Below are 26767 nucleotides of genomic sequence, written 5' to 3' on the forward strand. Positions count from 1 at the left end.
AATGCTTTTGTTTTCTATATCTTACATCAACAGCCCAAAAAACTTAGGGAATTTTTCTCTTATTAGCGTGCTCATCCCTGCACTGTGTCCTCTAAGTGTTGGTCAGATGTCCAGGTCACGTCTGTCTGAGCCGGTGTATGACACTAAGTGACACTGTTGTTCTCGCACGCAGGGCTATGGGGGCTCAAAACTGAGCTCTCTCTCCCTCGGCCAAGGCCAAGGGCCCATTGCCATGAAGATGTTAGAAAAAGCCGTCAAGGATGGAACATGGGTGGTTCTCCAAAACTGTCATCTTGCCACCTCCTGGATGCCAACGCTTGAGAAAGTGTGTGAGGTAACGATGCACATATGTGTTTACTAGAGTGCACCTCCCATCTGTGATACACACCCCGCCCACGAGTGCACCTCCCGTCTGTGATACATGCCCCGCCCACGAGTGCACCTCCCCGTCTAACTGTGGATACCCAGCCCACCCAAGGGCCTCGTTTCTGTTCTCTCATTGGACAGGCTGCAGGTTAACATTGCAGCTACACCATAGGAAGGATGGGCTCATGCTGAGAACCCCACACACAGCCAGACACCTTTAAAGAGCAGAGGGCCCCTTCAGTGTGTCAGAATGTCCTCAGTCTGGAGGAACAGGCCCAAAGATGGGAGTGAACCCTACATTTTACAGCAGTGACCAGGCCCACAGTAGTTACTCCTAGGCCTTGGCGTGGCACCGCTAATGGAAGGTTCTGTGACCTCCAGCCTCAGACCTAGTGCAGCTAAGAGTGGTAGATATGGTCCCTTCAGGATACACCAGTGCTTAGCCTTTAGGGCCCTTGGCTCCTAAACCAATGATTCTAGCTTGGTGTAGTATTGATTTGTCTGACTGCATTGCCTACTCCCAAATCTGGCTGCGGCAGGAGGAGGGGGTTAGGTTTAATCTAGCCCCGAGCAAAGGATTATTTTTGTAAATATTTCGGAAATATCAGTGCAGACATGAACATTTTAAGAAGCTTTAGTCTTTGGGCCGGCTCTGTATAGTCATGTGAATTAATTTTATCAGGAGGCTGAGTATGCTCTGGGCCGTCTCAGTGAAGTGTGGTGATTCTGAGTTCTCGCTTTAACCACAACAATTTCATCTCTGTTGTGTGGCTGTTTCTCTTTCCAGACTGTCCCTCAGGTGCACTGAGATGATCCCTCGGGACTCACTCACACTTCCCGTTCTGCTTTGTTTGCTCGCAGGAGTTAAGCCCAGAGACCACGCACCCGGACTTCCGAATCTGGCTGACCAGTTACCCATCTCCGAATTTCCCCGTGTCGGTCCTGCAGAACGGAGTGAAAATGACCAACGAAGCCCCGAAAGGATTACGGGCTAATATCATCCGATCATACCTCATGGACCCGATCTCTGACCCTGAATTCTTTGGCAGCTGCAAAAAGCCCGTTAGTGATGGCTAAGTCCTGCCCCCTCAGCCCTGTAAAGCGGTTCAAGTGGCCCCCGGTGGTCGGGGCTGTGTGCACAGAGTGAGGCTACAAATTAAGCAGGCCTCCCGCTCCGCAGCACAGTTGCTTTTCATTGCTGATTATTGACTGTGCTGAAGTCAATTTTATTAATATTTCATTTTAATTTTACCACCGGCTCCATGTCTGCTCAGCTGAGATATTATGGGGTACTATCAATAATGTAGGCTTCTGTTGAGAAAGTCAGCTGTAAGCCATTCCCAGCGCCAATCTGCAAGGCTCGAGAACTTGTTCCAGGATATGAACTGAGCCCTTTCCTATCTGGAACCATCTCTCCAAATTAAAACATAAAAAACATTTCCTCCATATAGCCATAATGAGAGCCAAAATGATTTTCCCCCTCGGTTGACGAGGCTCAAAAGGGTCTTTTCCGGAGCCACCAGGCAGGCTGGGAAAACACCCACTGTGCTCATGATTAGAATTCTGTCTGAATGGCTGGGACCTAAAATTGTTTCATGGTGTTTCGCTGTAATTAAAAATGGAAGGGCTCTTTTATATGAGACACTATGAACCTTGATAAGTTTCAGCACTCAAAAGCGTTCTGTCTTGATGTATGAACATTATTTATGTTCACATCAAGAGAAACCAGTGAAACTACTTTCTCTAAGCAAAAGTTTGGACACAAAAGAAAGAAAGGAAGAAGAGAGACAGAGAGAGAAAAAAAAGGGAGGGAGGGAGGGAGGAGGAAGGAGGGAGGAAGGGAAGGAGGAAGGAAGGAAGGAAGGAAGGAAGGAAGGAAGGAAGGAAGGAAGGAAGGAAGGAAGGAAGGAATTCACATATACATTTAGAAGTGATTCACCCTTGTGCTGATCCCCCAGACTTGTGTCTGGCTGGCTCCTGCACTGATGAGGCGTGGTGAAAGCTGGGAACTCCCACGCAGGTAGTAAGGGCATCTGTCCATGTGACAGGCCGCACAGAGCCCCTTTGAAAGCGCACCCTTCTCTTCCTTCTGGTACTCAGTTTGTAGAGGTAGAGGCAATAGGAAGCATGGTTCCAACGCAACATAAAAATCTCATTAAGTCTCATAGCAGCTCTTTACAGCTTTGCGTTATTTGGAAATTATCTATTTGGAAATGGTTTTATATTTATAGGAAAGTTGAAATTTTAAAATAGTAAAAGGAACAACCTATGTCCTTCTCCATATTTACCTACTGTTAATTTTTTTTCACCATTTAATTGGTTATTTTGTGTTTCCCCTCCACATACATTAATATCTATGCATATATACATATATATATATATTAGTCTCTCTGTGTGTCTTGTCTGTCTTTCTGTCTCTGTCTCTCTGTTTCTCTATCTCTTTGTGTGTGTGTGTGTGTGTGTATGTGTGTACTAAGTCCCTCCATATCCATGGAGGATTGTTTATAGTTTAGAACTTCCCCTCAGATGCTCAAGTACATAGATGCTCAAGCTTCATAAGAAGTGGTATGGCCTTAGCCTATAACTTACATATGTCTTCCGGTATGCTAGCTTAACTAATTTTTAGATTTCCAGCTAACTGGAAACATATGATAGAAGGTGTGAACGGCTGGCAAGTACTGCACTTCTGAACTCACTCTCAGGACTCTGCCTCCTTTACCCCGAGGCTCCCTTAGCCTTTCTGCCTTACGACAGCAGCTTTTCTGAAGACTGTACTTCCTGATAGTGTTTTAATGTGGGATATCCCCCATTTAGAATCTGGGTGATATTTTCTAATGATTACATTCAGGTTTTTTTTTTTATTATCTGTCAAATTATTAAGTAGGTGATGCTGTGTCCTCAATGGATGAAACTAATTTTGATCGTCCAAAAAGGCATTGATTAATTTTTCCACGGTCTACTGATGGCTTGTCTTTCCGCTGTCATGTTGGGGGGGGGGGTATTCAACGCTACATCAATACTTAGTATGCAGTTCACATTCTTACCTCACCGAGTTGGTCCTAAGTAGCTAATCCCCAGTTGCAAGGCTCAGAACTTTTGATGCTTGGCACTTGCTCCTCATAAGAGGTGGCTCCTCCTCCCTGTGTGTTTATATGATGTTGGCATGGACCTAGAAATTACTGATTTGACCCCAATGATTTCCAATTCATTAATCAATAATTTTATAGTCAAATTGTTCCAAATTTTGTCAATGGAAATTGCATTCAACTGGTTTCTGTGCGTATTTCAGGCCCCAGCTTTAGGAATTCTGGGTTAGCAACTCTCGCTTTCTGGTTTAGGGCATTCCAGACTCAACATGTACCTGGCCAGTCATTTATCTGAAGAGTCCTGCTCCTTCCGAGTGGGGAATGATATTGGAGACCACAGTGAATATTAGAGGTGTTCCTTGGTACTTGAAAATATTGACACAGCTGGGTGTGGTGGCGCATGCCTGTAATCCCAGCACTGTGGAGGCAGAGGCAGGCGGATCTCTGTGAATTTGAGGCCATCCTGGCCTACAGAGGGAGTTCATTTCAGGGTAGCCAGAGCTATATGCAGAGGCCCTAGCTGGAGACACACAAATACATATGTATCTCATACACACGCTCTAGACGTGAGGAATACGTACCGGATGTACCGGTACGCCCAGATTCACCACACCTGCCATGGTCTTCCTTGTCTCTGTTGAGTCCACATTTGTTTGTCTTTTGTTTTACGTTGAGATATCCGGCTTCCAATAATTACCTGTTAACTTGATTAACAATTCAATATATATGTGAAATAATTGAGTTATACTAACATGTTTAACAGGATTATTCAATTTCTTTAGTTAAATTTATGCTACCTCTCTTTTGCCAAGTATTTTCCTTCCGTTCTCTTTCTCCTTTGCTTAGTTTTGTGTTTTTCTCCTTGTTTCCCCTTCTCTCTCTTACATTTATTCTATGAAGGAAACTTATTGTGCTGTGGGATAAAATTTAGGCCTCCCTGTGATTTTTTTTTATGGATTTTGTTAAATAATGAAATAGCCTATAGTTACGTTCAGTTGCAAGGAGAGCCAGATTCAGAAATTGGGAGGTACAATACAATATGTTAATTACAGCTTTGTTGTTATTAAAACTGTGGGCTTTGGATTCTCCCAGCTCTAACCGGGTGTCCCTGGTTGGCAGGTTGCACACTGTCTAGGGAGGTGGATGGAGCTGGCATCCCGAGACACAGCTGGCAGCCATTGGTACCATCCACTTCAGAGTGGGCTCTGAGACAGGAAGGGGCAGACATTTCTTTTCTTTTTTTTTTTTTTTTTTAAAGATTTATTTATTTATCATGTATACAGCATTCTACCTGCATGTGTGTCTGCAGGCCAGAAGAGGGCGCCAGAGCTCATTACAGATGGTTGTGAGCCTCCATGTGGTTGCTGGGAATTGAACTCAGGTCTGCTGGAAGAACAACCAGTGCTCTTAACCGCTGAGCCATCTCTCCAGCCCAGGGGCAGACATTTCTGATCTCAGCTGGGAACTTTTTGGTCTGGGCATGAGTTTGAGGCAACAGACTCCCTCCTCCCCTGCCTGCCCCCCTGTGTCTGGCCTCTTCTGTTTCTGGCTCTCCAGCGAGCCCTTCAGACAGGCTCTCCTGTGAGGTGCCCTCACCACACGGTTGCCTTCCCCAGTATCCCTTGCTCCCCGTGGTACCCACCCGCCTGACGCACGGCTGGCCGTGAGCCTGGCATTTCCCTCCGCATCTTCTACCCTGTGGCAGAGGACTGCTCTTTTCCGGGTCTGAGTTGAGCATCTTCCCACAATCCCCCGCTGCTGTGTCAGCCCTGATGGCCCATTCCTTCCTGGCTACTGAGGATGGCTGCCTCCCCGTGCCCTTCACCAGGGAGGAAGGGAAGGGGACAAGCAGAAGGCCAGCAGAGAGCCACTTTTGCTGAGAAACTCAAGCTCTGTTGTTGGCTCTCAGTGTTCTTGAAGGCTTTAGAACTGCCCGCTTCCTTCAGTTATCTACTTGGAAATACCTCCACCATGGTCTGGGGCTATACACAGAATTCGTAATTCTCAGGTTGTGTTGCTTTGACTGGAAACAAGCCCTCCTCCAAAAAAAATCCTATAAAATTCAAATTAGATGACCTTGCTCTGTCTCCTAGAACCCTAGTGTATGTAGCTCTGTGTGCCCATTGGACTTGAGTATCAATGGGAAGATTTTTGCTTGGCGTACCTGTAGAAATACACTTGTGTTTTAGTTATTTGGGGGTTGAAATAGCCTCATATTATTTATAGGCAAAGGAATTTGGTTCTATGGATTTAGAAATATAGCAAGTCTAATGCAATGTTCACAGGAAAAAAAAATGTCATTGAACCATTTCTTCTCATTACAGAATGAATTCAAGAAACTGCTTTATGGCCTCTGTTTCTTTCACGCTTTGGTACAAGAGAGACGAAAGTTCGGACCCCTGGGGTGGAATATTCCTTACGAATTCAACGAGACCGATCTAAGGATCAGTGTGCAGCAACTGCACATGTTCCTGAACCAGTATGAGGTACCGTAAACATCTCAGCAAGGACATCACCTTCTCACGTTTTATTATGCTGTAGTGAGCAGGGACTCCTGATTAACTCTGCTCTGCTAGAACAAACTGCAGGGCGGTTCCCAACAGCCTATTTCATAGTACTTTATTATAACAGGAAGTGATAACTGCTGTGGGGGTGGCTAGATGCCGGTTCGACTCCAGAGAACCCCGGATGTGATCATTTATTGAGACACGTAGCCACCTGTGGAGATGTGAAACGCAATGGGGTTATTATATTTATCATGAAGAAACCGTAAATCAAGCCAGGTGTAGAAATGGGGCGGGGCAAGAGGGTGGCCATGTTTCTTCTTCTCTGGCGCATGAATTCGGTTTTTGTGAGAGGAGATTTTGACTTTTGAGTAGGGACTTCCTGTCTAGGAATAAATTACTTAAAACCATTTAAAGAGAGGAGTAGATCCCGGGAGGAGCCAGAGAGCCCGACCTCACATCGGGATCACGTGACCCTTCGTATTCTCATCCTCTCTGGGGGTTTGTTGTTTCTGTTTTGAGACAGAGTCTCAATATGTGGCCCTGATTGGCCTAGAACTCACAGCACTTCTCCTGCCTCAGCCCACCAGGAACTGGGATTGAGGGCATCCATCGCCACACCAATGGCGTCTTTTCTTTTCCTTTCTCTCCCCCATGAGGCGCCATTTGATCTCCTTTCCCAGGCTAGTCTTAAACTTACTCTGTAGGCCAAGCAGGCCTCTAGAGTGGTCTCTGGAATACTCTTCCCCCCTCTCCTGCTTCCTGCCTCTCTTCCTCCCTCCCCTGCCTTTCTCTTTCCTTCCATTCCTCTCTCATCCCCTCACTTGCCCTCTTTCTCCCTCTCTCCAGAACATCCAACACTGGGCGTTGTGGGGTGTTCTCTATACCATTGTCAACTGGATTTAAACAGTTTGAGATTTTGAAAACTTATTACTACACGTGCCTGTAAGAATAGGGAGCTTCCCCAGCTAGAGCAAGTTGTCTGAATTTTGGCAGAATCCTGTTCAAATTTAGTTGGCTGTCTTTGATTAAATCTATCATCAATAGAATACAAAAACCCCCAAAACTTTCAACCTTCTAATTTAGGATTCTAAATGGAGAGGGTTGAATTCTATTCCCATAAAAGCAAATAAGAAGCTAGGTAAATAACGCTGGCGGGCTCACGCGGGAGAAACATTCAAAGGAATCATAGGCTTGATAAATCGTCTTCTTATCGTAACACCTACAAGAAGCATGGAGCTAATATAGAGATAGAATACAGCGCCGGAGGAATGTATCTGAGCTAAAATAATTACACACAACCAGCGAGGAGCATTCCTAGATAGCAATGTGACTATCTGGATAATATAGTCTACCGTAAAATACAGTCTACAGTGAGGAGTTAATTAAAATATATAAGTAGGCGAATTTGGGTTAGCACCTAAAAAAATCAAATCCACTATATCACCACGCTAAAGAGAATTTAAGACGCATGATCCTATCAGTAGATATAGAAGACAGCTTTTGACAAAACCCCACATTCATTAGTGATACAAATAGTCTCGATAAAGTAGGGACAGAGAGGAATGTGGTCAACATGAGAGGAAAATTGTCTTGGTCACTGTTCTTGGCTGTAAAGAGAGACAGTATGACCATGGCAACTGTAATTATATGGGAGCATCAATTAAGGGTTGTGCAGTTTCAGATGCTGGAATCAGAGCCCTCTGTAAAAGCAGCCAGTTCTCTAATTGCTGAGCCATCTTGCTAGCCCCTCTTTTTTTTGTTTGTTTGTTTGTTTTTTATTTTTTATTTTTTTAAGACAGGGTTTTTCTGTAGCTTTGTGAAGCAGGACGCATAATGAAATTAAACTGTCACAAGGCAAGAAATGTGTGGAGTTACCAAACGCCAGGGAGCCTGGAGCATCAGAGGAGCAAACGTGCTCCCCCATTGCCTTGATGCTGAGCCTCTAACCCTTTGATTTCAGTCACCAAATGGGAGCCACAGAGAGTAAGCTGGGAGACCAGGCAGGCGATGCAAAGACGATAGGAAACTTGGCAGACGTGCGGCACCCACGGGAGAGAAAGGATTGACGTGATTTAGATATTAAATCTAATATGTGGAGAGGAGGAGAAACTGTATTGGAACAAGTGTTAATAAGTATATGCAACAATTAAGACCCTCACTAGTATTTTAAAATTAGTATCCATTCAAATTATGTTTTTGAATAGTAAATAAGTCACAAGAGAATCCAGGAGTGTTAGTCTCAGCCCCAGCTGAACGCACTAGAACAAGAAGAGGAAGATCCTGGGGGCAACTGCAGTAATTAGCAAGAAGGTATAGAGAAGGAGATTGTTATTGCGAACCTGTAGGAAGATCCTTAGCTTGCTGTTGGTAGCCAGACACAGCCCCCATGCCGCACCGCGTGGTGTTCCTGACCGGCCGGGGACCACTCTGTCCACCTTAGGAGCTGCCCTACGACGCTCTGCGGTACATGACCGGGGAATGCAACTACGGCGGCCGCGTGACCGACGACTGGGACCGGCGCACGCTGCGCAGCATTCTGAACAAATTCTTCTGCGCGGAGTTGGTTGAAAATGCAGACTACAAATTTGACTCGAGCGGCATCTATTTTGTCCCTCCTTCTGGTGACGTAAGTCCGCCCCCTCCAAGAGAACCTCGTGTGTTAAGGCTGGGCCAGGTGACCCAGGATGAGGAGTAGGGTCCCAAAAGTCAGTAACAGAGTCAGAGACAGTCCCTGCTCCCACTGTTAGGAGTCCACAAGAGGACCACACTACATGACTGTAACACAGAAACAGAGTTCCTAGAGCTCCTAGAACAGAGGACCTGGGAATGCATGCCGGTGAACTCTTCTCGGGAGTTCCTTAAAGCGCTCCTGCAGCCACAGAGACGAGGGATGGGGAAGGAATTAAGCTGCTGAGTTCAGTTGTCCAAACCCAAGGAGTCCAGGGGCCTCCTCTGAGTTCCCGACAGAGCCTCCGGGCAGAGATGCTCAGTTCTAAGCAACACAAGGAAATGGATCCAGGACTCTCTTCTGGAGTTCCAGCCTCCGGCAAAGGCAGCCTCAGAATCGATGCTCCATCCTTGCCCAAGTTTCTATCTCCCGTTGCCCTTGCTAGTACTGCTTTTTAAATTTGATTGCCAGCCGGGCGGTGGTGGCGCACACCTTTAATCCCAGCACGCGGGAGGCAGAGGCAGGCGGATCTCTGTGAGTTCGAGACCAGCCTGGTCTACAAGAGCTAGTTCCAGGACAGGCTCCAAAACCACAGAGAAACCCTGTCTCAAAAAAAAAAAATTGATTGCCATAAATTTCTTTCAATAACAATAATAATAATAATAAGCATTTGTGTTGAGCGGTCGGTGCAGTACCTTCTTCTCTCAGAATTTGCCCGTACTGTTGTGAGCCCTTGGCCTGGGCTGGGAGAGAGGAAAGGCATTCAGCATGGCGGCCCACAAGCTCATCCTCTCCATGGCTCAAGGACGGAAAAGCATTGACTCTGAGCCAAGTCCTCCCTCGTAACCGACATCTAACCTCCCGGCTTTTCCCCGGTCCGTCTCTGCAGCACAAAAGCTACATCGAGTACACGAAGACCCTGCCGCTGACCCCGTCGCCGGAAATCTTTGGAATGAATGCCAACGCCGACATCACGAAAGACCAGTCGGAGACACAGCTGCTGTTTGACAATATACTCCTCACCCAGGTGTGTTGAGAGGCAAACGAGGCTGGAGCCAGCGGGGATCTGTCCGTCCCCTCCCCCACCCTGCCACACACACACACACACACACACACGCACGCACGCACGCACGCACGCACACGCCCTCCTACCCCCATCCAGCCAAGGCTCCAGACCAAACTCTACCAAAGTGAAGGAGCCCTCAAAGAAAAGTGGGGGGCGGGGGACCCACATAATCTCTTGATTATGGACTTCGGCATCGGGAATGTGGGCATCAGGTATTTTCTTTCCATCAATCTTGTTTGAGAGTCTGAGTCTCTTGCTTCTAGGAATTCCGGTTTGTTTTGCTTTAGTGCCTAAGCCTCGCCCAAATACAGCGTGTGTTAAATCCCTTTCATTTCCCGTAGGTGGGAGCCATCATTTAAAGATACCCTCGTAGCCGTTTGGGAGCGGGGTCTGTGGACAATTTCCCCCTTTTTTTCTTTTCTAGTCTCCTTCTGATTTAACGGCAGTTGCTTGTTTTTATGATCCCTTTTTATTTACTATCCCAGGCCATTTCGCCTAGTTTACATAAAAGATTCCTTTCCCGCTATTTTATTAGGTAACATAATGCTTAAGTATATGATAGCAATAATATAAAATGAATTTAAATAAATAAGCAGTTGACCGGTGGAAGGCACTGCCGGTGGGAAAATGTGCCCAGCGTGGGTGGAGGAGGAAAATCTAAATCTACAGTGCTTGAAGCAGTTGCTAATCCTGACCCCAGTGAGATGCTCTCTCTCTCTCTCTCTCTCTTTCTCTCTCTCTCTCTCTTGCTCTCGCTCTCTCTCGCTCTCGCTCTTTTTCAAGACAAGGCTTCTCTGTAGCTTTGGAGCCTGTGCTTGTAGAGCCTGTCTTGTAGACCAGGCTGGCCTCGAACTCACAGAGATCCGCCTGCCTCTGCCTCCCAAATGCTTTGCATTTTTGGAAACAAATCAAACTGGATGCCAAGAGTTCCCGTGGAGATTCAGGAAACTTTCAGTAAACCAGGGCTGCACACCGGTTCACTTGGGTAGATTTTCCCATACTGAATTGGGGTGTTTTTATCCATCAGAGTGGAACGGTGATGGTTCGTGCTCCTGAGGTGCTGGCCCTGGCTAGTACTACTTTGAGAGCTTTGTATATAACATGTAGTACACGGGGCAACCCAAGGAATAAGGGGGCCACTGCTGTTCCTGTTCTGTAGAAAGGAAACCGAGCCACAAGAGGATTGAGTAGTTTGACCAAAGTTGGCTAGTCCAGTTTCAAGGCCGGACTCAGAGTCAAGCAGCCTGGCCTGCCCTGGCTCCAGAGCCTGTTCTAAGCTGCTGTCTTGTACTCTCTCTCCTGTGAGTCTGTGACTGGGTCAGATCCAAGATGCTGAGAAGGCCAGGCCTGAGGAGGACATGGGTGTGTTGTCACGAATGGACCTGTCCACGCTCTAGTTTCTGCTAGTGTGCCGCTTTCTAGTAAGGCAAACAGGACAGAGAGCGTTAATGCTCCGTGAAAGCCTGTGCTTGCCAGAACACACACGGAAGTAAGTGAGCCAGCGTGAATCAGAGTCAGTCCTGAGGAGGAAGAGCTCGCTGCTCGTCATACACGATAGGCCGATGGCAGGATCACTGCGGTGTCCCTGGCTTTATTTAAGCTTGCTGGTGCATGTCACATTGCAGAACCCATAGAACAGGGTGCCCATTCCAATGGAAAATAACTCAAACCCAAACAAATACATTTGAATACACCTCAGTGTGTGGTTAAACAACCTATCTCAACACCCCTGGCCTCAGCTTCATGAGCGTGGCTCTCCTGGCGGGCAGGCAACGGGCCTTGAGTGAGCAGTCCGGCCGAGACCCGAGCTGCAGGACTCCGTGGGGTATTTCATGATAACAGGCCTTCGGCCCTGATGTCCTTAGCTAAGATGTCTCAGAGAAAATTGGAAGAAGCAGGTGCCAGAGTGGAGGGTGTAATTTTTGCGGAGATCATTGGTTTATGCTTGATGGTCACACTATTTCAAGAAGGAAACTTATAAAACCAACATGCTGTAGGCTGTCTGCAAAGGCTAAATTCTTCAAGGTCTCTTTAGAAATAGGTCACACCCATCTTTACTCAGTTGAAGCAAGACAGCCCAACCAGGTGAGGGGATTCACACTTGTAATGCTGGCATTTGGGGGAGGGGGCAAAGCAGGAGGATCTCAAACTCAAGGCCTGCTTGGGCAGTCAGGGAGCCGTGCACCCTGTCTTCTGAATATGTGTTGCTGGTGCGTGTCTGTGCTGACGTACATGGTACCTGCAGAGGTCACGGGATGGAGTCAGGTGTCCAGCTGGGAACTGAACTCGAGTCCTCTGCAAGAGCAGCAAGCCCTCTGAACCGCCAAACCGTTTCTCCAGCTTCTCCTTTGGTTCAGAACAGATGGCCAAAAAGGGAGGGAGGGCGGGGGCCGAGGCGTGGCTTAGTGGTGTAGTGTGTGTCTGGCACTTATAAGGCCTCAGCTTCAGTGGCCAACATGGGGGGGGGGACTGGAAGGAGGATGACCCTTGGGAAGCTGTGCCTGGTGCTGTGGAGGCGCCAGAGAAGGGAGCAGGAGTGGCCAGCCCAGCTAAACAGTCAGGATGAGTAGCACGCTGTAGCTCTTGATGCTTCTCATGAGTTGCACACGACTTTCTAGAGCTCCCGAACACCAACTGTGTGACCTGGTGTTGGTAAGGAGGATGGCTGAGTTGCTGAAGTCTTTTCCTGACCTTTTTGCTTGGGTCCAGGCCTGGGCTTTTGTGTTATTTTTGTAGGGCTTGTGTTTCACATGTTACAGCTCTCGCTAGAAAATAGAATGGTTTTTTAATCCATTGATACTGCTTTATATGTAGGTCAAAATACAAAAGGCAAATTATTCCGTAAGTGGAGTAAAAAGAAAAAGATTATTTCACTACTCTGGGCCCAGCATTCAGTATCTTTTTTCTTCTTCTATTGTTTTAAATATTAATTGTAAACTAAATTCTTTTTTAATTTATTTATTTCTTTATTAATTAATTAAAGATTTCTGTCTCTTCCCCACCGCTGCCTCCCCTTTCCCTCCCCCTNATCTATCTATCATCTATCTATCTATCTATCTATCTATCTATCTATCATCTATCTATCTATCTATCAATCATCTATCTATCTATCATCTATCTATCATCTATCTATCATCTATCTATCTATCTATCATCTATCTATCTATCTAGCACCTGTCTATCATCTCCATCTATCTCTTGCATATATATATACACATATAACATATCTGTCTTCATCTATCTATTGAATATATATACATGCACATAACATACATGTGTGTGGAGAGAGAATGCATTTTATATATATACATATATGTATATATGTCATATTTCCTCCAAGCCTTATCCCCTATTCTAGCTATATTGTATGGTGTTGCAACAAACTTGGGCATGCAATCATTTTTTTCATGGTTGACTTTATTTACTTTGGATATATACCCAAGCGTGGTCTAGCTGGATCATACAGTAGTCCTATTTTACTCTTTTTTTTTTTTTTAAAGAACTTCCATATGATTTTACAGAGCAGTAACTTACACTAAGAAAATGGGCTTTCTAATCGGGTGGTGGTGGCACGCACCTTTAACCCCAGGACTCAGGAGGCAGAGGCAAGCAGTTCTCTATGAGTTCGAGGCCAGCCTGGTCTACAGAGCAAGTTCTAGGATAGCCAAGGCTACACAGAGAAACCATGTCTTAAAAAAAAAAAAAACCAGAAAAGAAAGCAGTCTTCTGAAGGAATGGTCTTTTTAAAATTTTTTTATTTATATATTTATTAAAGATTTCTGTCTCTTCCCCACCGCTGCCTCCCCCTTCCCCCCCCCCCCCCCCATCAAGTCCCCCTCCCTCATCAGTCCAAAGAGCAATCAGGGTTCCCTGCCCAAACTAAATTCTTTAGGACTGTAAAAATTAATTATTTTGTGGGCATAGTTCTTAATTTCATTTTTCTAGCAGGCAATTAAAACTTGCCGACACTTAATTGCTTTATTGTCTTATTTTGTAAGCTCTTCTAATGATGTGTGACAGGTAGGTGTAAATCTAAGAAAACACAATGGTGTTCACAGACTGGAATGTTTAATATTAATCATAAAGAAAACAGGAAAAAATGTAAACTTAGGAAGGGAGACTTAACTCAGTTCTCCTGAACTGGAAAAATGTGAGCTGGGCAACTGTATTCCAGAAGTGATTATTCTCCCCCTGTGGACCCTGGAAGGATATTTGTTCTCAAAATTTCTTTAAAGGATTTTCCAGAAAATACAGACTCATTTACAAGATGGCAGTAGAAACACACGGAGCACAAATTACATCGGATGCTCCTCCCCGGCTTCCAGCGGTCATCAGTAATGCCTGTCCTCTCTCCATATGCTGAGCCTCCTCGAGGAGGCAGCCTTATTTTCTTTGCCCTACAGGCTCAGGGAGAAAGCTGTGTCTCTGTTTCTGGCAACCGGTGTGCATCAGATCTTGGCAAATAGATTTTGTGGCCTTCTCTCGCAAGACAGTCACCGTCCCTCTTTGTGGGCCTTGAGGTTCATCATCGCCCGGCTGCTCGGTAGAGCCTCAGTGGGCACCAGGTGGTGGGACGCACAAACGTTTTCTTGAGGTTCTGTTTCTCCTTTGAATAGATCACATGCTCCTTCCTCCTTCTGCATCACAATCATCTTCTCTCAGAGCGTCATCCCCTGGGGCTCTTACATTTCAGTAAATCTCGTGCAGAGAAGAATCATCCAGAGATTAGATGATTCCTTGTGAGGTTTACCCGGCGGTTTTCCCCTCTTGGCTCTTCTCGGGCCTTTATGAGGATGCCGTAACAGTTTGGATTGTTCAGTCTCGTTCGTCAGGTTCTGGAGCAAAGTCATCAGATGAAGTGGTCAACGAGGTTGCTGGGGACATCCTGGGCAAACTTCCCAACAACTTCGACATTGAGTCCGCCATGAGGAGATACCCCACCACCTACACCCAGAGCATGAACACTGTCCTGGTCCAAGAGATGGGCCGGTTCAATAAGTTGCTGGTGACCATACGAGAATCGTGCATTAATATCCAAAAGGCAATCAAGGTAAGGGGAGCTGAGCAAAAGAATCACCAACTCTCACACCTTCCTCCACTCAGCAAATGGTGATTAGTTACAGGTGCTGGCAAGCGCAACTTTTGACCCTCACTGTAGAAAACGTGTCCCTGCTCTTGGTTAGCCTATGGAATTCTGGGAATAGCAGTTCATAACAGTTAATAGATATGTAAGTGACAGACAACACATGTACTGGGAAGGTGCCTACTGAGGGGACGTCGTGCTGAGCTATAAGGAGAATAAGTTTGCACGTTAGCAATGGAGACACATAAAACATTAAAGAAATACATACAGAATTTTTAAAGATTTTATTTGCATTTGTGGGTGTATTCATGTGTGCTCACATGTGTGCGTGCGCGTGTGTGTGTGCGTGTGTGTGTGTGTGTGTGTGTGTGTGTGTGTGTGCATGCGTGCAGGTGCCCACAAAGGCTGGAAGTGGACGTAAGATCCCTTGAAGCTGGAGTTACAGATGTCTGTGAGCCGCCCTGTGTGGATGCAGGAGTCCCAGCTCCTGTCCTTGGCTCCAGCAGTAAGCACTCCTCACCCCAGAGCCATCTCTTTAGGCCCATATATAAGTTTTAAGTGATAAATCCTTTAGACAAATAAAACTGGGTACGTCAGCAGAGCTGTCTGAGACAGGCTGGGGCAGACCGTTCTGAGGACAGAGGCCTGAGTGACGTTAAAGAGGAACGTAGGGACTATTAAGGGAAGAACATTTAGGCAGACGATTTTAGCAGCAGTCCAAGCCAAGAGCAGTTCCAATATGGCATGGACAAGAAGCGCCAGGAGAAGGGTGAAGGGACAGGAATGAGATGAGCCCGGATGTGTGTGGAAGGAGGGGCCACGACCAGGGACATGATGGCCTTGCCTGCTGTGGCTAGGATCTTGAATTTTATTTTGAAATACAGAGGCATTATGGGTTTTCAGGCCACGGTGATATTTCCTTTCTTTTGAAGATTACTCCAAAGAGACTTTAGTGAAACAGTGCTAGAGAACCCAGGTGAGGAATCCCTGCCAAGCGTGGCTGAAGGTTGAGGTGAAGAGAAACGGCTGTGTAGCATTAGGACACCTGAAAGTCTTTGTAGGGATGAGCAAAGAGGATCCAGAGACAACTCCCAAATGTGCGGCCTAAGCAAGGATAAGGTCTGAGGGAGAAAGTCAGGAACTGTGGTGAGGGTCTTTCTGAAGTGCTTCCCCTAGTCGGGGGAAGAGATCACTGCTGAGTGCAGGCATGAGGCCTAAGAGGGAGGCCAGGGTGGGCGTCACCTCCAGGCTATTATAATATAGTTACTTTATTAACCAGTGGTAGTCACAGCATACAGAGGGGAATCCCACATCCGAGGATGAAACTTTGGGGGAAGAGACCTAAGAATTTGTTCTGTAAACTAGGTTTCAAATTCCTTTTCTATTGTCATTTTAGGACAGGGTTTCTCTGTGTAGCCCTGGCTGTTCTAGAACTAACTCTGTAGACCAGGCTGGCCTCGAACTCACAGAGATCCGCCTGCCTCTGCCTCCCGGAGGGCTGGGATTAAAGGCGTGCGCCACCATCGCCCAGCTCAAATTCCTTTTCTTTTAGCATTTTCATCCTGCCTGACATTTAGGAGCTTCCTGAGTGGCTGGGAACATACACAGGGGCATAGCACTTTCTCAGCTTAGGTGAACCTTAGGCTTGAATCACAGTCCCGTGAAAGACTGGACACTATGCCAGCTACTGGCTTTTGCTTTTTCCACTCCCGAACTGTCTTGTCACGGTTCCTTCCTCCCTTCTGTTTTGCCTTCGTGGGCGTATGCCTTTAAAACATAGACCCTTTCACTGCTGTTTCAGCGGAGTTTCCACAGGCAAGTGAGACAAGGCGTGTTAAATCCAGCAGATTTTCTCCAAAATCTTCAGATGAGTTCAGTATTTTAGTTTTTGATGCAAAAGAAAAACAGAAATGACAATCACAGCTGGCTCAAGTGCAAGGTCAAATAAGCAATAAATAAATAAAGTTTTATTGGTAACAGTAACAACAAGGACTGATTTCCAAGTTGCTGCTTGTCAGATTCTCTGAGGAAGGAATGTGAAGAGCCTTGGAGCTCCAGCATCTGCACGTGGGGTGTTCAAAACAGAACCACGGCAACTGGACTCACAGTTGGATTGCAGACTGTTCTGACTTTTCAGAGTATTTGATATAAGCTTCCTGGTTCTATATCCATGACTGTGACTTTAAGAAGGTAGCTGAGAGTCAGGTGGTTTTGGCACGTGCCTTTAATTCCAGCACTCAAGAGGCAGAGGCAAGAGGATCTCTGTTAGTTTGCCACCAGCCTGTTCTACAAGAGCTAGTTCCAGGATAGCTAGGACTGTTACGCAGAGAAACCCTGTTTCGCCAAACAAACAGCAAACAACAAAAAGGTAGGCTGGGCGGCCTTTAACCAGCAGACAAATTAAATGAAAGCGGAGCAGTAGTGATTCAGTAGCTACCAAGTAGCCATGTATGAGTTAAGATTTTCAACTAAAGTTGGCCTAGAGAAACCATTACTCCTTTTCTAAGGAAGGTCCAAAAAGCTGTAAGCCTTCCTCGCAAATCCAAAGAAACCTTACTTTCATTAACAAAGGCACCGTGAAGCAGCCTTTCAAAGAGGCTGCGGAGGACGGCCAGTGCTGACCCCGCTGGGGTCTGCTGTGTTTCAGGGGCTCGTCGTGATGTCCACGGAGCTGGAAGAGGTGGTCAGTAGTATTCTGAACGTCAAAATTCCAGGAATGTGGATGGGCAAATCCTACCCCAGCCTCAAGCCGCTCGGCAGCTACGTGAACGACTTCCTCGCAAGACTAAAGTTCTTACAGGTGAGTTGGTCCATATGCGCACGGGTAGCTAGCCAGTCTGTCCTGGCTTCATTTTCTTCATCAGAATGCTGAGTGAGTGGAGAAAGGCTTTCTACAGTCCTGCATAGTTCAGGGTAATGTGTGTGTGTGTGTGTGTGTGTGTGTGTGTGTGTGTGTGTGTGTGTGTGTGTGTCTGTATTCTGCATCTTAAGTAGGAGATTTTGTGACGTCTGACATTCAAGTAAATGACAGACTTTGGAGAGAGAAACATCCGGGATGTGGACTCTCTGTGACAAAGCCCTATAACAAAGCATCTTAGGAAGCCAACAAGCTTGCAAAGAGAGGGACTGGTTCTTTGTTGCCCAGCAACCTTCCAGCTCAGCCGTCCCAGTCCACGACAGCAGTGACCTCAATGGTTACTTTTCCTGAGTAGGTTGAGTGGGTAGAATTCTGACTCCCAGTTACCTGAGGATGATGCTTCACTATACACCAGAAGAAGCAATTAAAAAGAAAAAGCATAGGTACTTTGTATATGAACTATGGGGAAATTGGGCATCAGGACTCACACATTCAATCCCAGCACTTGTGTGCCTGAGGCAGGAGAGTAACCAACAAGTTCAAGGTCAGCCTACGCCACTACCTCAGCTATGTAATGAATTCCAGGCAAGATACAGTCTCTGAACAAAACACAGACACCGAGGAAATTTCTGCAGGGATCAAATGAGCAACTCCGCTTTCCTAGTACAGTCTGTCTGAGGTGCCAGCGTCAGACACTCTAGGACCAAGATGGCCCCGAGAGCTAAGGTTTTGGGCTTCTTCTTGAGTAGAGGGGTGAATTCCTTTCTTCAGAGACGCTTCTGTAGTTTGTTATTCAGCCACTTGTTATTCAGCAGCTCATCATCAAAAGCTATGCAACAAATACAGAATTACGGCGCCATTGTACTTCCAAAGGCCATACACATTCACCACCCTACTTGCGGTACTGTGTCTCAGTACGTTAGATTTCTTGGTAAGTCAAGTAGGAAGGAAAACTTCCAAAAGAATAGTCTACCACATAGTAATAACTAATTAATTAGAAAAAATAAAAATATTACCATTTGACCAGACTTCATGGACATCTGTTCATCTATGTAGCACGATAGCGCATTGTAACAATGAGTTTGAGTTCACAGTGGTGTGTAGGACTTTGGCTGAAACCACTGGACAATAGAAAACAGACATCCACATCTGCCTTCATCCATTGCAGACCCCGAGCTGTTGTGATGGAGATGATGTTGAGTCAGGTTTTGAGATCTCAGGGGTGTGCCTGGATATTCACTGAGTCGCGTTAGCTAGTTTGCTGGAAATCCGTTTGACTCTCTTGCTTGAATCACTGTCGTCTGGGTCTTTCCTAGCAATGGTACGAAGTCGGCCCTCCGCCCGTCTTCTGGCTTTCTGGCTTCTTCTTCACACAAGCCTTCCTGACGGGTGCACAGCAGAACTACGCCAGAAAATTCACCATCCCAATCGATCTTCTGGGGTTCGACTACGAAGTGATGGACGACAAAGAATATAAAAACCCTCCCGAGGACGGTAAGCGCCGTGACAGAAGGGACCGCCTCGTTGTCCGTGCAATGGACAAAGGCATAGCAGTTCTGCTTATCTTCCTGGCTGTCTAAAAGCAGCCATGGACATAACACCCTAAGACAAAACATAAAGCACATGGGGAAGACAATGAATTGAGTAGATGAATCTGGATAAAAGGAACACTCTCCTCCTCTCCCCTCCCCCCGTACTATGCTTTCTTCTCAAACTTAGAAAATTAGAAACCATGTGTAATTAAAGGAATAATCAAATTAGCAGTACACTAATCATCCCCCCGCTTTGTGCTGGCCTTGGGCAAACCAAGAGGGAGGACTCTCTTGAAGACCACACCCACTTGAAAAATCCCTGATATATGTATCCACTACTGTTTGTATATTATTCTGATACTTACAGCTAACCATAACATTGTGTGCACGTGTGTGTGTGTGTGTGTGTGTGTGTGTGTGTGTGTGTGTGTTAGAAAGAGACAGACAGCGGGAGGAGGGTGTTGTGAGTGAGGTCTAAGCACACACTTGTGTGGACATGTGCTGCGGGAGCGCCTGCTCCTTCAGCCAATAGCTGCTGAAATACCAGCCCACTGGGGCGTGGTCTATTTATCTTTAAAAAAAGAGCAGCAAGCCTCTGGGCAACTCTCTTGCTTCCGGATTCAGTGTTTGCTCCTGCTCCAGCGACTAGGCACCTAGGCACCTTTTCTGAAGGTTGGTGTTTCGTGAGTTTTACCCCCTAAATAAATACCCCTTTAAGTCATAACTGGTGCGGGTTGATTTGCACATTATCTGGCGTCAACAGCGTTTGGTTTAAAACCAACCCGCACCCCCAGTCCCCCCGCTCGGCTTCCTGCCTCTGGCTCGGCTAGCAGAGGACGATGGACGTTCTGCTCCTGGTTCTTCTCCTTATTCTTCTGAGGCTCTCTCACTGACCTGGTGCTAGGGTGACCTCCAGGAAGCCCCAGGGATCTTCTTGTCTCCACCCCGAGAGCGCTGGGATTATTAGGCACACACATAAGCCACACCTGGCTTTTGGTATGGATGCTGGGTTCCGATCACAGGTTCTCAGGCTTGAGCCGCAATTGCTCTTACCCGAGGTTTGAGGACCTGGAAACATTTGAAGGCTGGGAGGGTGATTGTGAAGAGACATTCCGTTTCATGGCTGTTGTATTTTAAATACTTTATGATGCTGGGATGCTTTATTGTAAATTTAGTGGTGGCCAGCAAGATGGTTCAGTGAGAAAGGATACGTTTGCCATGCCTGACAACCTAAGTTCAGTCCTCGCTATCCACACGGTGCAAAGAGCTGAATCCCACAAGCTCTCTTCCAACTTCCACGTGTGCCTTGGCATGCATGCATGTACTCACACATGCAAAATAAATAAAAGGTGATCAGCATGCGTAAACACAAAATAAACAAAATGGGAATTCAGTGGACAAGGCCACCACTTCAAATAAATGTTCCTTTGGAAAAGCAAAAAAAGTCTAAAAGGACCAGATTTTCCCCAAACGGCACTGACTGTAAATGAATGGTGTCAGTCTTTCAGTGACTCTTCAGAGTGTCCACAGGCCGCTCTGCTTCCCAGTCATCACTGGTCCACACCTGCAGGCGCTGACGATCAACTAGACCAACGTAGGCTTTTGAGGCCGTGTCTGTTCACGCGGGACACGTTGACCGGTAGATGCGGTCCCAGCAGTGCCTGATAATCGCCTCGCCTTACCGTGCCAGGTGCTCAAGGTTTTGGTGATGTGACCCTGTCCTTCTGATGCGCTCTGGGAAACTCGCCTTCTCGCTCCCAAAACGAACGCGTGCGCTCTCGCCGCACAATGCCGTCCTCTCTCACCGCATCCTTGCAAACGTTAGGAGGCTAAGAAACAGCTGTTAGCACCACCAAATTTGCGAACCTGTACACCTCTGTACCTCCTGGGAATCCAGGCCTCCTTCCCTTCCTCCTGCAGAGCCTTGCTCCTTTAACAGCGCCCCCCCCCCTCTTTCTAGAATCAGCAGACCCAGAGATGGGGAGTTCCCTAACCACACGTGTGCTCTGGCATTTCTAGTCTTAGAAGCAGTCGAAGAACTTTGCCATGGTCTTGACGCCCCCTGCGGTCCTGTCCTGATCCTGTCCTTTCTAACAGCAGACTATCTCAGAAGCCTGGCCTTGCGTGAGGTCCGCGTTCTCGGCTGTGCAGCTTCTGCTCTTCATCGTCTGCTCTCCAGAGATGCTCATTCTCCTCAGAGTTACTGAGGGTGTCCGTGTTGACAGATAGACCCAGCTGAATCCCCCTTTGTCTTGCTATCAGCTTCTTAGCAATTTCTTTTGCCATGATTATCTTCCCAGACACACTTTCCTCCTTTTGTTTTGAGGATGTGGTCCACTGGTTTTCTTTGCCTTGTTGTCTGGATTTATGACTCACGCTGGCTTATGCTCCTTGGGCTGCAGGAGTCTCCGAGGACAAAGGCCTTGAACAATTTCTGTTTACTAAGCCATCCTCTTCCCAGGTGACCTAATCCATTTTTATGTCTTTGAATAGCTCCTTGCAAGATGCGTCCTCTGTGGTCCAGAAGGCTGTCCCCATAATTACCAACATGCCATCTCTACTTTTGTATCCCCCAGATTCACAGAGCGTATAATTAATTTCAGTAAATAATGCCAGCATGCAGCCCGGACCCTGTGACTCTCCCCGCTTCTTACACGCAATCCACTCCGTCTCCCCTGCGCTTGCCACGCTCCCCTTTGCCTGGGCGTCCGCGCCAGTTTGTCATCTTGTGTTCCTTCTCATGCCCACTCTTCTTAGGCAACACTGGCCCGTTCCACCGCGACTCGTGGGTTTCCTTTAGTTTTCTTTCCTGTGACGATACCAACACAGAGTGTCACCCTGTCTGGCTTCGCCCTTCCCTCCTCAGTCTCTGGCAGCACCAGACCCTCGAAGGCTTCTGTGGAAGTCCCAAAACAACATGGAGCTGAAGCTCACCACAAGTTCTGGGAGCTAGCCCAAGATTGGACGCCACCCCTTATTCCGATATTTAACGGCAGAAATGTCTTTAGGGACACTGAGCACACGGGGGAGCAGACCAACGGCACACATGCTGTGTTGTGACTGTTCATACGTCCCCCAGGAGCAGGTGCCTACACACGTCCTGACTCTAACCAGTGTTTGGAGTCCCCTTGTTAGTGATGCATTTGAAATTAGTATTTGTTACTACAGTGCTCATTGCTGAATCTCAGAAGTCTAGCAGCTCTTTGGTATGTTGTTTCACTTATTATTTCCTTTTCTATGTAAGCTTATGAAACAGTCCCTTCACACAGGTTACTTCTTTTTTTTGTTTTTGTTTTTTTGTTTTTTGAGACAGGGTTTCTCTGTAGTTTTGGAGCCTGTCCTGGAACTAGCTCTTGTAGACCAGGCTGGTCTCGAACTCACAGAGATCTGCCTGCCTCTGCCTCCCGAGTGCTGGGATTAAAGGCGTGCACCACCACCGCCTGGCTTCAAAGGTTACTTCTGTAAAAAAAAAAAATAATAATCTGAGCCCCCGTTCTCATAAAATTCGGTTCATCTAGACAGGTTGAGGAACATGCCAGGAAGGAGAGAGATTTGTTCTAAAGAAAATACAGGGGAGAGGAGCCAAAGAGCTTAGAGGAAAAGAAAGTCCAAGAGCCTCATCCTCCGCGTGGTGTTGCTCTGGTCCACGGCTGTGCCACAGAAACTGCCCGGCCCTTTATACTCTTTGCAGCAGCCCTTCCGCAAAGACACCGGCTGCCTTTGTGAAGTAGAGGCCGGACCCTGGGCTCAGGGAGGCTCAGTAACTTCCCCAAGGACGCAAGGTGGCATTGGCCCGAGAGGGGCCACCTGGCCCCACGCTCAATTGCTCTCTTCTCAGCCTCCTGTCCTGAGTGCGCCATCCAGCGCCCATCTCCCGGAAAGTGTGATGAGATTGTGGTTAATTCTTCTTTCGGGGGCGCAGAGTTTTTCCTCCTAACCTTTCTCAATGTCATTCTCATGCAAGATGGAAAGGGCCATCCCAGTCGGTGTCTGAGCGGAACTGGAGCCAGCTAGGAGGTTTAAGTTACGAGAGTACTGCGTGAAGTTTTTGAACTAGCTTAATTTCCACGCTCACACTGTGGAACTGGATACACTGAGCGCCGAGCTTCTACAGAGTCCTTTTCTGTGCCCGGTCAGCCACCCACCTGTTACTAAGTGAGCTCTGGGGGAAATCAAGATTACCGGGCACTAAATATTCAGAGTTACCTACTGGGGGAGTAGCATGTAAAACACAATTTACGTAATAATCAGTGCAGATTACTTGGTGTTCCAAAACTGCTCTGTAAAGAGAGGCTATCAGGTCAGCAAATCCCTACTATCCACATGGCCACCCCAGCCTAACCGTGAGGATAGACATTTTTAAGTTATGAAATTTATTTTGTGCACACATAAACATGTACATTTTTACCTCAAAAATGCGCTTCTATCCATGCTGGGTGTTTGCCCTGCCAGCGTATTTCATCCCACTTCATAAATGACAGGAGCAATGAGACTCCACAGGCGGGCCCGGGAGGATGGAATTTTCCCTTTCTCACAGGACCCTGGGAGGAGGGTCACCACACTGAGAGCAGCTGAGGCTGCAATCTGAATTTCCTCCTAACTTCTGCCCCCCCTTCAGCCTTCCTCCTTTTATACCTGTAAGATGTGTCTACTTCTCGTTTTCTGACTTTACAAGCCAGGGTTTCCGTGTGTGCCTCAGAGTAAGACAGAGCCAAGGTGTTCAGCTAGCACTTGGGACGCTGAGGCAGGAGCATGGAGAGTTTGGTCTACGGCTACCCTGAGACCTTGTCTCCAAAGGTAAATAACTCAGTAATCAATAACTAAACGTCTCGCTGAATGCAGGAAGCCACCGTGAGTTCATTGAGTGTTTGGTGTCGGGAATTCCAGGCATACTGCCTACGGTTCCTGTTACCTGAATTGCTAGTCACATCTAGGTAACTCTGTCATTACTGGGAAGTACTGAGTAGTAGAAACAGAGGTAGCGAGGAGGGAACCAGAGAATCTATGCCTGCCACTATGCACTGGTCCGGTTCCCCCGAAAAGCAGTTTCAGGTTTGGAACTCAGTCCGCGCGCATCTTTGAGCATTATTAACATTGAAAATTTCTTTGTTACTTAGGTGTCTACATCCACGGATTGTTCCTAGATGGCGCTTCCTGGAACAGGAAGATCAAGAAACTTGCAGAATCGCATCCTAAAGTTCTCTATGACCCAGTTCCTGTGGTGAGTATTTGCTAATGGCCTGTACACGTGCCTCTGCCTATGAATTTACGCACATACAGTCTGTTCTTGTTCTGTGACGCTGCTCCCAATGCTGAATTATTGCGTCGGTTTGCTCTAAGTGGGATTCTGGATTGAGGTTCTGCACTTCAGAATTTTTGCTGGTTAAGTGATAGATACTAGTGTACGGTTTCTGTCTAAAGTGAACTCATTTGCTATACATTGTTGGTTGGTTGCCTGACTCATGGTCAGTGGTACTGTGATTCTGTGGCTGCTCATCCCTCAGCCTTCTTGCACGCAGGAACCTTGGGCTGTCCTGCAGCCTCTTGCCAGTGAGTTATTTTAAAGAATGGAACGTCAACAAACCAACACAGGAATGTTCCTAACAGGGCACTAAGTAGACCGTGAAGAACATAGTTCTTTACAGTTGGGAGAGCTGAAGTAAGCGAGCAGGGCTTCCCTGGTTCAGCCACAGCCACGATGAAGTGTGGGATAGGGACAACCCAAAGCCCACGTCAGCGCTGCCAGGGATGCTTCTAGGATGAGAAATGAATTCTGGTGTCCCCATGAAACTTACAAATAAAGAACTCAAAGGAGCAATCGGCATGCGATTACTCCTTTGAGTAACCGCATCATGGCAAAATAGATTTTTACACAATTGGAAGAACACATTCAGGATGCTGTGATAAAACATAGGCTATCAGAGTCACGTGAATTGTAGGATTCTGTAAGCTGCGTAGACACAGGTAAACGGTCCCCAGAGCAGCTGCAAAGGGTGGGGCTGGTTCAGACCCAAGAGGTCCATCCAGATCCACCTCTGTGTGTTACCAAGATACGCTGGGCAGAGAAGGTTTAGGACGTGAGGCTCCCAAAGTGAAATATCGGCCGTTTCAGGAGTTGGCTGGGGTTGCAATTCTTTTCTCTTGTGAGGACATCTTTAATCAGCTCGCGGGAAGTGGGAGGAGTGTACCCACAAATGGATAACTATTCTAGACAAAGAAATCAATGCAAGCTAAAAATTCTCATTAGAAAACTCTCTTCTCTGCTTAAAATGAAGTACATCCAAGTTGAGTGTTTTGAGAGCTGTGTTATAGCGAAGCCGCATAAACAGCTTACCCCCCTCCATGTTACAGATTCCGCAATGATTTGAGGGGTGGGGACCCCTGGGTCTTAGTCACTGGCTTCTTCGTGTGATCCCGTTTTGACCTAAGGACCCTAATGGAGGGTTCTGAACAGGGGAGGTCAAGTCATTCCCCTCAAGGACTGCTCATTACTAGGAGATAAATTAATTTGGTCAGATTCTAAAAGATGCTTATGGTTATAGTTTGTTCTTTGCCCTTATAAGTCAAAGGTCAGCTGGCCTTGTTCTGAAGGCTGGCTGTGTTCTACGATAAATTGCATGTTCATATTCTGGGAACTTGCCTAACGACTGAAAAGAACGTGGGTGAATTGTAGCTCACAGAGGAGCGGAACTCTGCTGTGTTTTTATTCAAGTGAGAAAATCGTGTTTTGCGCAACTGCTTTGAGAACTGGGAAAGACTATAATTGTTAACTCATAGAATCCAGACATCGGGATTCACTGTGGTGTTTCCGTACATCCATATATTATAATCCGTATATTGTACCTTGACACACCCATCTGCTTTCCTCCTCCTCTTGTCCCCGCTCTCAGTGACGCCATCTCTGATCCTTAGTCACCTCTGTTCTGTTTGTATCCAATGTCCGTGTTGCTTCTCTTGTTTCTGTATGCAATGGAGAACGTACCAGTGACGCTCTCCACGGCTGCCTGATCTCACTTAACCTGCTATTCTCTGGTTCCAACAAGCACTTTGTTCTGAATGATTTTGTTATTTATGGCATCTATCATCTATCTATCTATCTATCTATCTATCTATCTATCTATCTATCATCTATCTATCTATCTATCATCTATCTATCTATCTATCTATCTATCTATCTATCATCTATCTATCTATCTATCAATCATCTATCTATCTATCATCTATCTATCATCTATCTATCATCTATCTATCTATCTATCATCTATCTATCTATCTAGCACCTGTCTATCATCTCCATCTATCTCTTGCATATATATATACACATATAACATATCTGTCTTCATCTATCTATTGAATATATATACATGCACATAACATACATGTGTGTGGAGAGAGAATGCATTTTATATATATACATATATGTATATATGTCATATTTCCTCCAAGCCTTATCCCCTATTCTAGCTATATTGTATGGTGTTGCAACAAACTTGGGCATGCAATCATTTTTTTCATGGTTGACTTTATTTACTTTGGATATATACCCAAGCGTGGTCTAGCTGGATCATACAGTAGTCCTATTTTACTCTTTTTTTTTTTTTT

The 26767-nt window shown here is 46.5% G+C and overlaps 1 protein-coding gene across 1 annotated transcript in view; it reads left to right on the plus strand.

Annotated features, from left to right (window-relative positions):
• The window catches only part of Dnah7 (dynein axonemal heavy chain 7), a 215196-nt gene that overhangs the window by 182079 nt on the left and 6350 nt on the right, over positions 1-26767 (plus strand). The window contains 9 exon segments of the mRNA XM_050159210.1: positions 173-334; positions 1228-1428; positions 5777-5938; positions 8400-8585; positions 9517-9654; positions 14513-14743; positions 17424-17576; positions 18950-19127; positions 24283-24386. Coding sequence (XP_050015167.1) covers positions 173-334; positions 1228-1428; positions 5777-5938; positions 8400-8585; positions 9517-9654; positions 14513-14743; positions 17424-17576; positions 18950-19127; positions 24283-24386 — 1515 coding nt within the window.

The sequence above is a fragment of the Alexandromys fortis genome, unplaced genomic scaffold (assembly GCF_014885135.2).
Source record: "Alexandromys fortis isolate MF-2015 unplaced genomic scaffold, M_Fortis_MF-2015_v1.1 scaffold_65, whole genome shotgun sequence".
In the NCBI taxonomy this organism is placed as follows: domain Eukaryota; kingdom Metazoa; phylum Chordata; class Mammalia; order Rodentia; family Cricetidae; genus Alexandromys; species Alexandromys fortis.